The sequence below is a fragment of the Benincasa hispida genome, chromosome 1 (assembly GCF_009727055.1).
Source record: "Benincasa hispida cultivar B227 chromosome 1, ASM972705v1, whole genome shotgun sequence".
Lineage (NCBI taxonomy): Eukaryota > Viridiplantae > Streptophyta > Magnoliopsida > Cucurbitales > Cucurbitaceae > Benincasa > Benincasa hispida.
In genome coordinates, this window is record NC_052349.1 from 19,546,701 (window position 1) to 19,565,133 (window position 18,433).

General features: G+C 34.6%; 1 protein-coding gene across 1 annotated transcript; it reads left to right on the forward strand.

Moving 5' to 3' along the window:
• Positions 1 to 13,968: 13,968 nt before the first annotated feature.
• LOC120069924 lies at positions 13,969 to 18,179 on the forward strand. Its single transcript, XM_039021764.1, has 6 exons — positions 13,969 to 14,640; positions 15,169 to 15,380; positions 16,308 to 16,584; positions 16,669 to 16,754; positions 16,832 to 16,923; positions 17,363 to 18,179. The coding sequence occupies exons 1-6, from the start codon at positions 14,287 to 14,289 to the stop codon at positions 17,620 to 17,622; spliced, it is 1,281 nt and encodes a 426-aa protein (XP_038877692.1). The 5' UTR covers positions 13,969 to 14,286; the 3' UTR covers positions 17,623 to 18,179.
• Positions 18,180 to 18,433: the final 254 nt, after the last annotated feature.

Sequence of the window (18,433 nt, forward strand, 5' to 3'; positions counted from 1 at the left end):
TTTAGAAATTTCAGTTTAACCGTGAATAACTAGTCACATCAAATTTATCTTACTCATTTTCCAAAAGATAAATAAAAAGTTGTCTCGAATAAACTAGAAGATATTCTTTTTTTCAAGAATATTGTATCACACGTGGATTCTTGAATTTATTATGACTAATTTTTTAAAAAAACAAAAAACTTAGGGAAGCCAACCTCTAAGATTTGCTTATTTTTAAAAAGTGTTTAATACGTATTTAAATTTTTAGTTTTGTGTATTAACTGATGTTTAAAAGGTTAAAAAAAACATACATATTTGAACCAAACTTACGTACATAAAAGGTTAGAAGTATGAAGATCAAAATTCAAAATATAGGGTTTTTTAGGTTAAAAATATGTAGTTAAGAAAAAGAAATTAAGTTAATATGGAGGGTCATCTTCTTAATTCAAAATGGTATTAGCCTCATCAAAATGTAAAGGCAGAAACTCAATTTTTACTCAATTCAAACTCTATCCAAATTTAAAATTTGATCGAGCCAATTATTCCATCTAACCCATCGATCAATAGGTTTATAGATTATTCCTTTTAAGAGTAGGCTTGTCCATGAGTTAACCCGTTTGATCCATATTTGGATTGAGTTGTCATGCTAACTTAATGGATATATTATTGGACCGTAACCCAAAGTACTTATATATTATATCTTTATATTTATACAAGTTTAACTTTTTATTATTTCCTTTTTAAGATATATTTTTTATAATTTACATACCACAATATTTAATTAATAAAAAACTAAAAAATGTAAAAAGTAATGAAATTTTTTTAAAAGATAAAACAACTTCATAATATTGATAATTTGGAGTTAAAAAAGCACCGAATGTAAACTTAAATGAAATAGGAAATACAAATCACATAAATTTTAATAGAATAGGTTTGCAAAAAAAATTAAAATTAATATCAAATGGGCTAATTTAATAAGCTAATCCAAGACCGACTTAAGCTCAATCTAACGTGTCAAACCTAAGAATTGGGCCATGGACTTAGTTATGAGATAATTACAATGGGTATCACTTTTAGAACTAATAATTAAATGTGTAGTAACATTTTAAAAGAATTATAAATATAATAAATCTATTATAAATATAATAAATCTATAAGTAATAGACTCTTTCTCTTATAGATTCATATTAACAATAAAATATATCATTGATAAACTTCGAGAGTTAGATCTAAATTTTGCTGTATCTGTAAATTCTTTTACATTTTGTTATATTTGTTAATACGTCAAACCTAGTTGCTATATTTACAAGGAAAAATACGTAGAATGACAAAAAAAAAAAAAAAAAAAAAAAAAAAAAAAAAACCTTATTGGATAAGTGATCATTTTATTAAGGTTAAAAATCACTTTTAGTCCTTAAACTTTCATAAAAGTAATGATTTAGTCTATCGATTTTATTATATAACAATTTAGTCATTGTACTTTAAAATTTGTAATAATTTAGTCCCTACGGTAGAAATTAGTATTAAGATTTAATGAGGTTTATTGCATAAATAAAGAAATAAACTAATTAGAGACTCAATATTTTTATAAAGTACAAAGTCTACATCATAATATAATAAAAACTGACATCTAATTTTGATATATTTGTTTACGTTAGAGACTAAATTGTTATGAATTTTAAAGCACAAGGACAAAATTGTTACATGCTAAAGTTTAGGGACTAAATCGTTAAAGTAAAAAATTAGAGACTAAATTGTTACTTTCATGAAAGTTTAGGAATCAAAAGTATTTTTTAATCTTTTATTGAATTCTATGATTAATGACCATTACGTCGTGCTATGGAGGTAGTGATTTTGGCCTTAGACACTGTAATGACACCGAAGCCCATCCCGAAGCTATATTTTTCCTCGGATAATCGAGGAATAATTAGGATGTTACATGAAATAGGAAAATTCTTATAAATAGAAAAATTTTAAAAATATTTACATTGGACAACAAAAAATTCCAACTTAAAATATTTTACTATAAAGTGTAAATATTTTTAAATATTTTTTTATATTTAAGGAGACCCTTAAATATTTTTCTTTCGGCAAATAAATAGTCAAGCAATTTTTTCCTATATTAATTAAAAATAATCAAATGACCAAAATAGCTCCGAACAACCTATAAATACGAATTAATTAAAATAAATAAAAAAATTCAAATCCTAACTACTATCTCATAAAGATTTAAAAATTAAAAATAATAGATCCATAGTACTTGAAATATAAGACAAGAAAAAGAAGCACAACTAGAGAGGATATAGGGAGCATGGCAACTAATAAGAGTGTTTGATAACATCTTTTTTTGGTTTCTTGTTTCCTCTTTTGTGAGAACAAGAAATAAGAATATATTTGATAACTATTATTGTTGCCTATTTCTTGAAAAGAAACAAGAACAAGAAAACTTATTTGATAACTATTTTTTATTTCTCGTTTCATGTATTAATTTTTTTAAATGAATACAGAGAGCAATGACTTCTTCCTCCTCATCTGAATCAAACCCAGCTATGTCCTCCCCTCAAATATCTGGCCTCCTTTTCCAATATTTTCATTCTAGTTCCCATTCGGTTGGATTCCACAAATTGCATTCTATCTTTCGAGCCCATGCCCTCTTTGGCCATCTCGACAACTCTACCCATCCGAAACAGACCCATCCAGCACCTCTGTTGTCCGCAATCCCGCGGTCGTTCTGGACAGAGGGGAGGCAGAGGCTATCGTGGAAGAGGCATAAATGAAAGGGGCTCTTTCAATCCCAACCTTAATTTCTCAAATGGACCATCCCCATTTAATTCGAATCAGCTTCAAAATTGTGGGCCTATCCCTAATTCATTTTCTTATAATGGATCCACTGCACAACCCAACTTATTGGGCCCTTTTTCTGGTTCTAATAATTTCAACAATGCATGCTTTAATCAAGGAAGAAAGGTCTACGGTCAAATTTGTGGTAAACCCGGTCGTACTGCATTGGATTGCTATAATCGAATGAAGTTCTCCTTTCAAGGACGTCATCCTCCTACTCAATTAGCCGCTATGGCAGTTAATACCATGTCCTCCCAAAATTCCACTCCCAATGGTAATGCACCCCTGTTTAGTGCTCCTTTACACTACTACTCCTCCGTTAAGAGTAAACACTGATCATGATGTAGATTTCTTAGAATTCTTATCAGTCTGAAAATCAGAGTCCATGTATTCTGTAAGGACCAAATCCTTAGAACCATACACGAGCATGTAGTCCCTCGTTCTCCGTAGATACTTGAGGATGTTTTTAACGGTAGTCCAGTGATTAAATCCTGTATTAGACTTATATATATTTACCATCCCCACCGCATAGCAGATATTAGGTCTAGTACATAACATCACATACATCAAGCTGCCAACAATCGATACATAGGGAATTCGTCTCATTTCCTCAACTTCTTGAGGTGTCTTAGGACACTGTTTCTTAGACAATATAATTTCATGCCTGAAAGGTAGTAAACCTCTCTTGGAGTTCTACATCGAAAATTTGACAAGTATTTTGTCAATATATGATGTCTGAGACAGGGTTAGCGTTTTATTCTTTTGATCTCTAAAGATCTGAATGCTCAAAATAAACTGCGCCTCTTCCAAATCTTTCATTTGGAATTGAGTCGCTAGCCAATTCTCAATTTCAGCCAGTAGATCTATATCAGTCCCAATAAAGTGGACCACTTAAACTTCAAATTACTGAAGAATTCTGATAATGACTGACTGGTAGATCTACTCGGCTTCGGGACGTCGACATCTACTTGGGGAGAGAAAACATTTAAAAGTATGAACTTAAAATGTTCAGTGAGTGACTATTTAAAATAAAACACGCTTTAACATAAATAATATAGACATGACTTCTCATAAAATATTTACATGATCACTTCCAGGGTTTAAAATTAAATCAGAAACCCGAAAGCATATCATGTACTTGTTGGGGTTGATGCCTTAAAGTCTCGTGTCCTGTAGTTTGTAAACAGTTTGTATGAACGCTTGTGTTGTATAATATATGATATTTACTTTACATCTTGTTTTTTTTTTTGCTCAGTTGCTTGTTTTATTTGCTTTACCACAAACCAATAAACATAAAATCCCTGGTTATCTGTATGTGATTCAAGCATGTATGTGGTGGCATACAAGTGGATCATGTCTTGAGTGATAACCAAAATGGTCGGTAGTATATAGATATAGGAGGGAAACCTTATCCTGGTAACGCTACGGATGCGGCCCGCTTTGTGGAATGGTCACAAGTGTTGTAACTTGTCACAGATGGTTTGATTCTGATCATTCGTGTTGGGGACATGCAAGCGGAGGCGTCCTATACAAAGAGTTTATATAAGACCTGACCACGAAGTGTTAATGTCTCGTTATATAATATCGTTCATGACAGAGACTTCAATTCACTAGGATGACCATAGGTAACATGACCTCAATCCAAAATGAGTTAGGACCTCCTGCCATTGAGGACGGTCTTTTGATTTGTATGAGTGCGAGTGGCCAGGTCGCCGATTCAAACCTACCATTTTGGGGATTCGTCTGATTTTGAGAGCTGGGAACTCAGCTATACAAGATGGAATTCACTCATTCCCCGAGGCAGGGGTAAGTAGATAGATAGCTCCCTTAAGGGTTGATTTCAAGGCTTGAAAGACGTGGTGCCACACACCTTCTCTTGGCCCGAGAGGTGTTTACACATAGTTGAACTATGTTGTATTATTCATTAGAGGAATTAGTGGTACTTAAGAAGTGAGATGTAACTATAGGGGAAAAACTGTAATTTGGCCCAGCTGTACTTACGAACATCTATGAAGGGTCATCGTACTCATGATTAGTTATATTCGATAGACACATAAATATATTTGTGGTAAGAAGAGTTCAGTTGTTGGTCTTTAGTGGAATACCTGACAGTTAACGGATGGTGGATCTCGTGGCTAAAGTGTTTAGTCAGCTATTCACGAGCCATTGAAGCTTTGAGCCACAGGTCTATTGGGTCCCCTAGATAGCTTGGATAAAGTCAAGAATCAGTGTTTGGGTTAATTTGAAATGTTCAAATTGACAAAAGGAAGTTTGATTATATATGATATAATTGGACTAGTTAATTATGTATGATATAATTGGCTAAATGTATGAGATATTATTTTGGAGGAAATAAGATATAAATATGATTTATATTAAGTAGAGGAGAAAATACTATAGTAGATAAGTGATATCAAACTATAGGATGAAAATATAATATGATTATATTTATCATTAATTAATTGGTTAATTATATGATAATTAAGCCAATTTTTCACGTTTGGACGTGGGTTAGTGAGGTAACGTCTTTTATTGTAACCGATGAATTAAAATGAAAATAGTTTTAATTTTGAATCAGTCGTCTGAAAAAGTGAGAGGAGCGCGCTGATGAATCGTAATCGATCGCTTAAAAATTTTGAGAGCCTATACGATAGTCACTCTCCGCCTAAACGATCATCCACCTCGCGTTTAAACGATCTCACACTAGTTCCTACACGATCGAATAGCTTCCCTAAAAGATTGCAGTGTGTGCCAAGTTTGCTAAACGATCGTATACCATTTCCTAAACGATCGTTCTGCAAAACCTACACGATCGTATAGTTTCTCCTAACGATAAGCATCGTGTTATACGATAGTGTCTTTTTTCCTCCCACTTGCTTATCGCTTACACGATTCGTGCTTCCTCCTTCCTCTACCAAATTCACCAAAGACCAAGCTTTGGGTTCTCACTCCAAGAATACCCGGGGCTCTTTTCTAGTGGTGTGATCCTCGTTGCGGTCGTGAGTTTGCGATTGTGCGTGCTGCTGTGTTGATGATCGAGTGGAGGTTTCCGCTGCATTGAGTTTCAGAGTTTGAAGACCGTCTTCAACTAGTATGGCAACTCATTCCCTTGTTATGTTCTTGTTCATAGCATGCCGATAATTATTGTTTGTTTGCATAATTGTACGTTTGAATGTATATTGTGTATTTCAATCACGGTGAGATCGGAGCAATCCGAACGTGCTCATGGAACTCTTTGGTAAGAGATCCTTCAATACTAAACCCTGAATTGCAGCTCATTATTATTCTTGTAAAGAATCTATACTTCTGTCTGAACATATGGGAGAGCCCATTTGCTTAATCCCTAATAACGTTAGTTAAGAGAAAGCCCTTTTGCTCGATCTCATCAACGTCGATAATATAGGTCATATGTGCATGTACAGTGGGATTCGGTCCTAACCATCTTACCATGCTTTCGGTACCATACCTTTGGTATTGAGGATTTCTAGTGTAACTGAAATTTGGGTACTTTACCATGCCTTTGGTACCAACATTGGAGTAGGGTTTATACAAGACATTTAAAAATTTAAAACATATTACAAATGTAATAACAGAATACTCATGTGAGTTAACCATACTTCATAAATTTCATGTCATCGTTATAGTGCCTTGTAAATATTAATTATAAATCATAGGCATAAACTTATTGAAAATCACATGCTAAACTCACATATGAAATTTCATTTATTTGAAAACATGGGTTTGTTGGGATTGGAGTCCTAATTCTCCTAGAGTCTCGTTGTTTTGTAAAGATACACATTGTTCAATGAATAAAATAAGTATTATTTAATTATGGCATTTACTCATATCCAATAAATAAAGCTTCTTGGTTATCTTATGTGAACTTAAGCATGTATATGTGATATACAAGTGGATTATGCCTTAAGTGATAACCTAAATCGGTCTGTAGCATAAGAATTAAGGTGGGATACCTAATCCTGGTGACACTACAGATACGACCCTCTTTGTAGAGGTTTGCAAGTGTTATAAACTACTACAGATGGTAGATCCTGACCATTCGTGTGGAGACGTAGAGCGAGGGTGTCCTATACAAATAGTTTGTATAAGACCTGGACCACGAGATGACTAGACTCTGTATATAACGTCGTTGATACGAGAGACTTGCATCTCACCTAAATGACCATAGGTGACACGACCTCAATCTTGAGTGTTTTGTGAACTCCTGCCTTTGAGGGCGGTCCTTTGATTAATATGGGTGAGAGTGGCCAGATTGCTTACTCAACATACCTATCTTTTTGGGGACTTGTCTGGAGCTGAGAACTCAATCCACAATATGGAATTCACTCCTTTCCCGAATCAAGGATAAGTAGATAGATTGCTCCTTTAAGGGCTGATTCTGGGGCTTGAACATAGTGGCCACAACTTCTCTTTGGAAGAGAAGACTCAGTCATAGTAGGACTATGACTTATGCTCATTAGAAGGATCAGTGGTACTTAAGGAGACAGATGTAACTACAGGGGCATAACGGTTATTGGTCCAGTTGTACTTACGAGCGATCTGTGAACGGTTGTCGCACTGCTGATTGGTTAAGATGGACACATAATATATTTGTAGTGAGGAGAGTTCAGCTTTAGTCTTTAGTGGAGTGCCTGGCAGTTAACGGATGGTGGATCTCATGACTAAAGAGTTTAATCAGTTATTCACGTACCGCTGGAACTTCGGATCTACAGGTCCATGAGGTCCCTTGGTAGCTTGGATTCTGTTGAGGATCAGTTCTTGGTTTTGATTTGAAATGTTCAAATTGACAAGAGATATTTTGATTATATATGATATAATCGGTATGATGTATAAGATACATCTAGTGGAGGATTGATGTAAATGAGATTTACATTAAGTACCATGGAATAGAAAAAGAACTATGGTTTATATGTTTCATGAGATGAAATATTAAAACTATAAATTATAAATATAGTATGATAAGTTGGTTATCATTTAATTTATAATAATATTAATTATTGGATAATTAATACTTTTTCTTTTAAATAACAAAAGTAGTGGGTGGTTATTGGATCATGGTAACCGTGAGTTTAAAAGGAAAGTGGTTTCCTATTTTGAAAAGAAGTTTTTACAAAACTTTGAAAATGATTTCTGAGTTTTCTCTCCGGCGAAAAGAAACTTACGTTAGTCGTCAAGTAAATACAGATTTACTAAACGACAATTGGGCGAGCTAAACGATCGTTCAGTGTTTACTAAACGATCGCATAACTTTGCTAGACGATCACTGGCCTAAGGTAAACAGTCGTGTAGAGTCTGTATACGACAGATCGAGCTAGACAATAGAGCTAAACAATTGCATAGCTTTTGCTAGACGATCGCATAGCTTTATTTAAACGATTGGGCATCGACTTATACGATAAGTCTCAGCCTTCTACCACTTCCCAGTCGTGTACGCGATCATTGTTTCCTCCGTTCGTCTGTCTCATACCAAGTTCGAACAGAGCCCACCCTCTGGATTCTCACACCGATAATACCAAGGTCGCCTTGTTGGTGGTGTTAGACTCAACTCGACACCGTCAAGGTTTTCTGAGGCCGTTCGTGTCGCTGAGGATGAACACGGTTCATTCGTGTTGCGGAGGAGATCGTGACCGAGGAGATCATTGAGGAAGAGTGTGAAGTGTTCGTGCGGTGTTGCGGTCGTGTAGACTGAGTGTTCGTGGTCGTTGTTGTTCGATCAGAGTGCGTATCGGAGCGTGNGTGTTGCGGTCGTGTAGACTGAGTGTTCGTGGTCGTTGTTGTTCGATCAGAGTGCGTATCGGAGCGTGGAGACGCTTCTGTTTATGTGCGTAGAGTTTGCCTTTCTATGCATTTGAGTTTATTCATGCTGTAATTTCTCTGTATAATTGTATAACCTTTTGTTTGAAGTCGACTGTAAATGATTTGTTGATTCATGATTGTAATTTGAAATAGTTTTGTTCCGCTGCTCATAGAAATCTCATTTTCGATTTCCTTCAGGGTCATGTGTCCAATAGATGAGTAAAACATGCATCATAGAAATCATGGTTTAAAAACTGTATGTTCAATCAGTTATGTGCAAAACTGATCATTAGAAAACATTTATCAAAACTTGTCACTCACTGTTTGAAGCTATTTATCCAAGGGTCTGTAAGCCTCTTCTATATGCTTCTGCCATGAAATAAAGAAAGCTCCTTTATTCAGTATAATCAGCTCCCTCTTGAACTTAATGCATAAACTTAACTTCATCACATACTACTAATTTCATCGCATCGTGACTAAGTTCAATGTATCCTAACCCATTTCATTGTATCAACTACACCTAGTCATTTTACCTTATAACTTAGTTGGAAAATGGCAACCCTCTCTCACGGTGCTCGGGTAGGCACTGGAACACCCTTTTTAGCCTATGCGATGAGCGTCCACTCTATGATGCACTTAATGCACCTCGCCTGTGAATACTTTATTAATGCTTACATGCATCAACACATATCATCGATTTTTCAACTGCTTACTTGTACTCCGTGTGCAGCTACCTGCTTATTTATCTATAATATCATTTCATATTTCAATTTTCTAGATTCCATAATTCTAATTCCAGCCATTAACTTATTAGATTCCCTTTAATGAGTTCACTCATAGGCATCTTAACTCTCTTACCTTAGAATTTGAGCATCAAATTCCTTTAGATTGGTTAGAAATCCTCAGCTCTCTCAAACTTGCCCAAGAGTTCTTCAACACTTTTGAGCTTCAGATGGCAACAACACTCTCTTAGCGTAGGAAAATTTTGGCAAAACATTTCCTTTCTTTTCAACTTCTATTTATATGTGTGCTTGCATGACTCAACTAACTTAATTAAATGTCACCTGGCATCCTAATCCTCAATTAACGTTCCTAAGACTACCGTCTAGTCCACTCACTAATTGATTAAGTTGAACTCTTTAGCTTAACTCCATTGCATGGACATGTGACCACTTAAGTCCTTTCCTAGTCATCACATACTTCTACTTATCGTTGCATCTTCTGATCGACACCTTCGATGCATTGGTCCACAGCCACCTCGTTTGCCAACTTAGCCCTCACCATTTGCATACATGGTTGGTCGTATACTTCTGTCATACCGGCCTCAGTCATTCCTTCTCATCCAAGAGCCATCTTACCTCTCCCATGGCCTTCCACATACCACATAGCTATTCTTAGTCATGATGTCCCCTTCTTGGACTTCTGGCCGCATAGTTCAACAAAACTGGCTGCATGACGTGTCACAGCTCCAATGCACAAAATTCTCTACTTTTCTTTAAGTGTTAACTTCTTTCTACTTCACATGAGAGCTTGACATTAAATACTTAGTATATTTTCCCTCATTCAATCTTACATACATACACATTAAGCCTTCCATATATTGTTACTAATACAATATCATAAATACATATTGCAAGAGCTTAAATACATAATTAAGAGGACTTAAGCATGATTAACTAATAAAAAAAATTAAGGGTTTACATTTTATGTTGTGAGGATTGATTCGTCGAATGCTAAATTTTTAAATTCACTCTATTTAGAGAGTTTGATCCTCAACCGTAGAAAGGATTAAGTTTGTTCTTGCGTTTGAAAAAAAGAACGTTGTACGGTTCGACTCTAAGTCGTGGAAAGAGTCAAGTTCGTAGTGATATACCTAAAAGAAGCTTGGGATGTGGATGTAGGCCGATTGTGCTAAACCACCGTAAAATTCTCGGTGTCAATTTCTCTATCTCTCCCCTATTTAATTTTGCAATTAATTTGTTAATATTTTTCATTGCATAAAATTAATTGCTACGTTTTTTTCTTGAATTTGTTTATGTCAATCTATTGATTATTTTGGGTTGGTATTATATGCTTGAAATTCTTGTTTAATTAATTGCTAGCAAAAAGTTTATTGATTACTTAATTGGGTCCACATTAGTAAAAAAATTTCATTAATTTAAATAAACCCTATTCACCCTTTTCTAGGGTTGTCATACCAATCTTACGCAAGACTAGTTGTATAAGATTTTTCACAAAGACCTGGTATTGATTATGAGGAGATGTATCCACCGATGTAGTCACGACATACTTATATGGATCTCTTGATAATGATATTTATATGAGAATCCTAGAAAAATTTAAGATACCTGAAACATATAATCAAATTCCCGAGAATTGTATTCAATAAAGTTACAAAGGTCATTATATGGATTGTAACAATCAGGACGAATATGGCACAATCGCCTGAGTAGATATTTGTTGAAAGAACAAATCAAAATAATCCAATATGTTTGTGTGTTTTCATAAAGAAATCACAATCAGGATTTGCTATTATAATTGTATATGTTTATGATTTAAATATAATTGAAACTTCTGAAGGGCTTTCAAAGGCAATAGAATATCTTAAGAAAGAATTTGAGATAAAGATCTCGGAAAAACAAAATTTTGCCTTGACTTGAAAATTGAGCATTTAGCAGATGAGATATTTGTTCTTCGGTCAACTTATATAGGGAAAATTTTGAAAAGATTTTATATGGACAAAGCACATACATTGAACATTCCAATGGAAGTTTGTTCACTAGATGTGAAGAAAAATATATTTCGATCTTGAGATAATAATGAAGAGCTTCTTAGTCATGGAGTACCATATCTTAGTGCAATGGGTGCATTTATGTATCTTGATAACAATACAAGACTGGATATTGCATTTTCAGTAAATTTATTAACAAGATATAGTTCTTTTCCAACAAAAAGACATTGGAACGAAATTAAGCATATACTCTGTTATCTCCGAGAAATAATTGATATGAGATTTTTTTATTCAAATAAATCAACTTTTGATCTAGTTGGTTATGCAGATTCTAGATATGTATCTGATCCACACAAAGCTAGATCTCAAACAGGTTATCTATTCACATGTGAAGGAACTGCTATATCATGACGGTCAGTGAAATAGGCCATAATGGCTACTTCCTCAAATCATGCTGAAATTCTTGCAATTCACAAGGCTAGTCGAAATGTGTATGACTAAGATCAATGACGCAACAGATCCATGAAACATGTGGCTTCTAATAAAAATCTTCCAACAATATTATACGAAGACAATACAACATGTATATCCCAAATCAAAGGAAGATATATTAAAGGAGATAGAACAAAACATATTTCACCCAAACTTTTCTACACTCATGATCTCGAAGAAAATGATGACATCACAGTACAACAAATTTATTTGAATGATAATTTTATAGACTTATTTACAAAATCATTACCAACCATTACTTTTGAAAATTTTGTACACAATATTGGAATGCGACGACTCAGAGATCTTAAATGATGTTTTCATGAGGGGGAACAAATATATTATTCTTTTTAGAAGTACAGATATATAAAATACGTACTCTTTTTCCTTCACTATGGTTTTTTTCCATTGAATTTTTCCTAGTAAGGTTTTAACGAGACATATTTCATATATATCATGGACATCTAAGAGGGATTATTATAAATATTATAATATGTTAGATAGATGCCCAAACTTATTGATAAAAGTAAAGTGTCCTCTTTTCATTACCATATGTGTTGGCCATATGTCATACAACAACTTATATTTGGTGTCCAAATGTACCACATTCTACTTGCTAAGATCCTTATTTGTGGATTTTAGAAGACACACATGTATTGGGTAAAATCTATGAATTTTGGAAAAAGTTGAGAATCTCGAGAAATTTCTTATTTCATATTTTCTTATTTATTTATTTCATATGTTATATTATATTTATTTAATATTATATTTTATTTGTATCCGTATTTTCTTTGTGCTCTTCAAATTTATAATATAATAGACGATGTTTAAGCAAAATTTAATAAAAGTCTTTAGAGAAGTGAAACCATGAAATCAATTTAAGTAGGACAAGAACACATACGTGGGAAAAACAAAAATGGTTCTGTAAAAAGCCAATGTAAAGTAAAAATGAACTCTCTAAACAACCAAATGAGAGCACCAACGGAAGAGTCGAAATGAAAGGGACGAGAAAATATAAGAAAAAGAAAGGATTAAGGTTTGGAAGGGCATTCAAAATAAAAGAATAATGTTTTGATGTAGTGCATTCATTGCCTCTATTTTTCTCTTTTTCTTTCTTAAGAAAAAGAAAGTTTGATAAGGAAATGACTTATTAACAATTAAACCATAATTCTTGGGAAAAACACATATTTGTTTGTCTATTTGGGTAAAAACATAAAATGGGTTTTGCATTCATGTATTAGTTGTTATGTTCAACCTCAACCGTAAATGGAATGAGATTCCTTTGATTTTTTTTTGTTATATACGGATGCAATTGTAATAAAAAATAAAAAAAATCATTGGTATTGTTAACTTCCATAGAAAAACGTAATGAAAAGGTTAAATGATGAAAAAAGAGGGTATGAGTCTCACGTAATAATAAAATGTAATTGGATTCATGATCCTCTTTTTCGTAATAAGATTACATATTTCATTGTAAGACCCACATTTCACAACGATAACAAAACACTAGTAAACTACAAGAGTACTCAAATTGGACTCAATTTTCAGATTACCATTGATGAAATACATTTACAAGGAAGCAACCATGACATAATTGTATAGCAACATTTTAAAAGGATTGTAAATAAAAAAATGTCAATGATATAGTCTATCATCGATAAATTTGATAGTTGAATATAAATTTTATTGTAGATGTAAATTCTTTTACATTATACTCTATCTTTGTTAATATTTTGGTACCAATGGCTATATTTGCAATTATTTAAAAAAAAAAAAAAGAAAATGAAAGGAGAAAAGTAACTGAGAGAAAAACAGCCCATAAATGAAGGAGTTGAGAAGTGTAAGAGGGCATGAGATTTGATTAGGGCGATGGGCTTGGGTGGGGAATGCGGCCCAATATAGAGCCCAAGATGAGCCCAGCCGTCGGTGGGATCGGAAGATTCGTTAAGAGTTAAATCTGGGGAGATCCAGATTGGAGAAAGGATAGATGGGTCATAAGGAGAGAAGAGTAAAGGGCAAAAGAGTAATTTCGGAGGAAAATGCCCCCACAGGCATTACGAAAGGGATAGGGAGATAGGTGAAGAAGATGAATAGAAAGGGCATTGGAAATTATGATTCTGGACGCTTCTGGTCCTAAAATCTCCCCCTCTCTAATCCAATCCCATTATTTCCCCCCTTTCTCTAATGTCCGAAAAATAGGACTAATTCCGTTTTATTTTATTTTATTTTTTTATTTTTAAACAAACGTCTCTGTTAGTTATCTTCTCTTCTCCCCTTTCTCTTCCCTTTCCTCCCTTCCCCCACTAGATTTTACAAAACCCTAGTTTCTCCTTCTTCTCCTTCATCTTCTTCTTCATCACTGTATATATTATATATATACACACACATAAATACCTACTCTCCCTCGCCCTTGCTCTTTCTTTGTTGCAATGTCAGTCTCCGGTGGGGTTTCGATTGCCCGAATCCGCGGCGAGAATCGCTTTTACCATCCACCTGCGATGCGGCGTCGTTTGCAGCAGCAGCAGCAGCAGCAGCAGCAACAACAACAACAACAGCAGCAGCAACAGCAGCACAAGCAAAGTGTCTTGGATTCTAAGGACGTTCTGGTGGCTTCTACTGCTACGATCGATGACTTGGAGAAGAGGAGTGAGTTTGATGAGTGTCGTTCTTGGTCCACTCGCTCCGATTGCTCTGTTTCCGATCGTGGACTTGCTGATTCTACTAATTTGGATCGCTTCTTGGAGCACACTACTCCTCTTGTTCCGGCTCATTGTATTCCTAAGGTAATCATCGGCTCGCCAAGCTACTGTTTTTTTCTTCTTTTTCACTTGATGTTTCCGTTTTCTTTTCTTTGAACTTTTTAATTTCCGTGCTGGACTTTAAAGCACCTTCTTGTGATGGAAAACGATATTGTTTGAATTAAACATCTGCCTTCGTGTATAAACTTATTTGATGTGTAAAGAGGCAATTGATCGCGGTTCTTGCAATTATTAGGTCCAAGAAGATGTTATGGTTAAGTTGATTAACCTTGAGGAAGATGTTGGAATCTTCCGTTCGTATTTTCTTCAATGGATTTCTTTAGCCTTATTCTTAAGCCCCCCCCCCCCCCCCACTTTCCATTTGTTGTGCTTCTACATTGTCTCTGTGATCACTATAACTGTAGTGCTAGGTTTCTTCTTTTAATTTCCATATATATTTATATACATAGGATATTGGATTAGTTGTATATGGATCTTAGCTAACTTGCTTTGCTTCAATTTCTCAAATTATTAAATTGCTTCTATAATTGGCCTTTTTGGGGATGTCAACAGACGAGCCTGAGGGGGTGGAGAAACCGTGAAGTCTTGGAGGCGTCTCCTTATTTTGTGCTCGGTGATCTTTGGGAATCTTTCAAGGAATGGAGTGCATATGGAGCGGGTATCCCTCTATTGTTAAATGGTAGTGACTCTGTAGTACAGTACTATGTTCCATATCTGTCCGGCATTCAACTTTATGTTGATCCTTCAAAGTCCTCTTCCCTAAGGTGAGGATTATTCATAGATCTCCATGTTCTTATATCTATTCATTTCTTGCAACCTATTTTGTAAATTTCCCTTTTAGCTTCAATCGCTTAGGCTGTTTTTCAATGAATTAAGTTTGATAAGTTATGCTTCTATGCAGTTGGATAAGAAGTAATAAAATTGGGCCAGACTTTATTATTTCTTTTGAGATCTTAGGATTTGTTTAGATTACATTAATATTAATGCTCATTTCATTTTGTCTAATTGTGATTGGTGATTGGATTACATTACTAGGAATGCTTGCTTCAATAAATTTATTGTTCAGGATCGTGCAATATGTAGACCTTTTTCATATATAGTTTGCAAGGGTATTCTTGCCGTTGGATCTTCAATTGTGTTTGAAGGGGGAAAGTGGACTACCTTTTTATCTTGGGCAACGATTTATATCACATATCATTCTTCTTATGTGCTTCATTACTTGAGCATATTTAATTTGGGTTTAACAATTTATGTACAAAATAGCTTGGCTGTTGGCTGTTTGTTTTCCTCTCTTTCACATAATTTTTTCTTCTTTGCACAATAAATGTGATTAACATCATTGGTGATTGAAGAGGTAGCACTTATATATCTTAAGATGTGGTCATCGTTTCTCGGAACACTAACTTATTTTTTCCATTAATTCTTTCACTATCTCATTCATTTTATATTTTCTAGATTATGTCATTTATATTTCCTTTTACGAAAACCCTTTATCATAAATTATTGTTGTGTTATAGATTTATCAATATGGAAATGATATTGTTTTTTGAGCTGGTAAATGTGGTAAGATCATGTGTTTTCTGGGTATCATCAATTGGTATTATTGTGTGTGCTATTTACATATAGTGTAGTCTAAAATTGGGTACAGGGGAGTGGTAAGTGGATTTCTAATTTAATATTATATTTTGTAGTCGAAGGCGTGGTACAGATAGTGACGCTGGGTCCTCAAAGGAAACAAGCAGTGATGGAAGCAGTAATTCTGGGGCAGAAAAGAAAACGAAGACCGCCCTTCAAGATGAGTGGATCCAGGACTTTAGTGTTCCGGGGTCACAAAGAGCTCTTCAAATGAATGTACCTTCTTCCGAGTCATCAAGTGATGAAAGTGACTCTTGCTATCGTCATGGTCAGCTTGTGTTTGAATACTTGGAGCGCGATCCACCATTTTGTCGTGAACCATTAACTGATAAGGTAGGTGTTTTTTATTTGGCTTTAGTACATGAGAGTTTTGCAAACCCTCCTTCACTTTAACTAACGTTAGCTTGCATTCAACAGATCACTATCCTTGCATCTCGTTTTCCTGAATTAAAGACATATAGGAGCTGTGATTTATCTCCTTCCAGTTGGATTTCTGTTGCATGGTATGTTTTATCTCCTCCAGATTACGTTTTGTTATGATCAATTCTGTTACCCTGACATATTTATTTGATCTCTGAAGGTATCCCATTTATCGGATTCCCACGGGGCCAACTCTACAAAGTCTAGATGCTTGTTTCTTGACCTTCCATAATCTGTCAACAGCATTTCAAGGTATTTCCTCGTTTTCTTATGGATATAAAGACGTCAATCAATTCTTAGTGCCAGTGTTGAGTGTATTGCTTTTCAGTAAAATTGATCTCAATGGACACATTCAACTACTTAGGTATTATTATTATTTTTTTTTTTATCACCTGTGTTAGCTGTATCATAGGAAAACATCAGCTGTGACAGGAAGTCTAAGGGTATTTTATAATAAAGAAAAAAAAGTACAGAATTGAATTTTTGGTAATATTGCTGTAGAAAACGTTTTAGGATAGTGTTTATTTTTTAGGTAAAGCTGCATTTAGGTAAAGGTTCAGTATGTCTATAGTGTAAACAACTCATAATCTATCATCGGCTTGTGCTGTTAAGATTTTCATAAATTGCATTTATAAGAAAGACGTTCAAAAGAACATCTTCAAATGGGCATTGTGGCTTGTGTTTGGAGCAGGCATCAGCACTGATGGGTTGCAATTCCATTGGCCAAGAGTTAGAGAGGTGTACACTGCGGATTGCCCTCTCAAACTGCAGTTGCCAATATTTGGACTTGCTTCCTATAAGTTCAAAATTCCTTTTTGGAATTCGACTGGTGCAGAGGAATGTTCGAAGGCTCACTCATTATGGCAAGATGCTGACAACTGGCTTAGGTTATTAAACGTGAACCATCCTGATTACAGATTTTTTGCATCTCATAACTCTTTCTGGAGATGATAATGAAGGATATTATGCATGATGCATAGATGTGGGATTACAGTTTTAAGTCCAAAGAAACTCCTCCTGAATGTGGTGAAAATTTCTATAGCATCTTTGGCTTTTTTTTTTTTCCCTTTTTTTTCAAAAAAAATTCTACGTTGACCATATAAAGGGTTCTGTACAGGGAGAATGATGTTGATAGTAACATTACGGTTGAAAATGGGGATTGGCTTTAGGATAGTTGTTATTCTGGGAGCGTCAATCCCCATGGTATTCTAGTCTATTCTTCCATGTGTTGAGAAATGAGTGATGATGGGAATATGGTGGTTGTGGACAGCGGAGAAACTGCTGTCAATATCAACACCCCCATTTTTTTTTCTTACTTCAAATTGTGGGTTAGATTTGTAACCTTCACTGGCACCACGATAAATGATGAAAAGTATATCTAGTATGTTAACTGCAATCTTTGCTGTATTAACAGAGTATTTAACAGTTCGTTTGATAATGTAATTGATGCTCTGTTTTAAGTGTGTGTGTGTGTTTTTTTAATACATCTCCTAATCTGCTTCCCACAATTTGCAATTGTGGCCAGATTTGAACATTCTCTATTGGCAGGATGTTTATTCTGTATTGTTATTATTAGTTCACCTTTTTCCCCTTAGTTGGGAATCCCTTTATGGTAAATTACTAGTTGATATTTTGAACTTCCTGAAATGTTTCAGAGGTAGTGATATCTAAACTAATAGACTGGTATCATTATCATGGTGTCATATGTAGGAGTTTGGAACTTGTATATTACAATGGCCCACCCAAGTTTGAGATAGATATT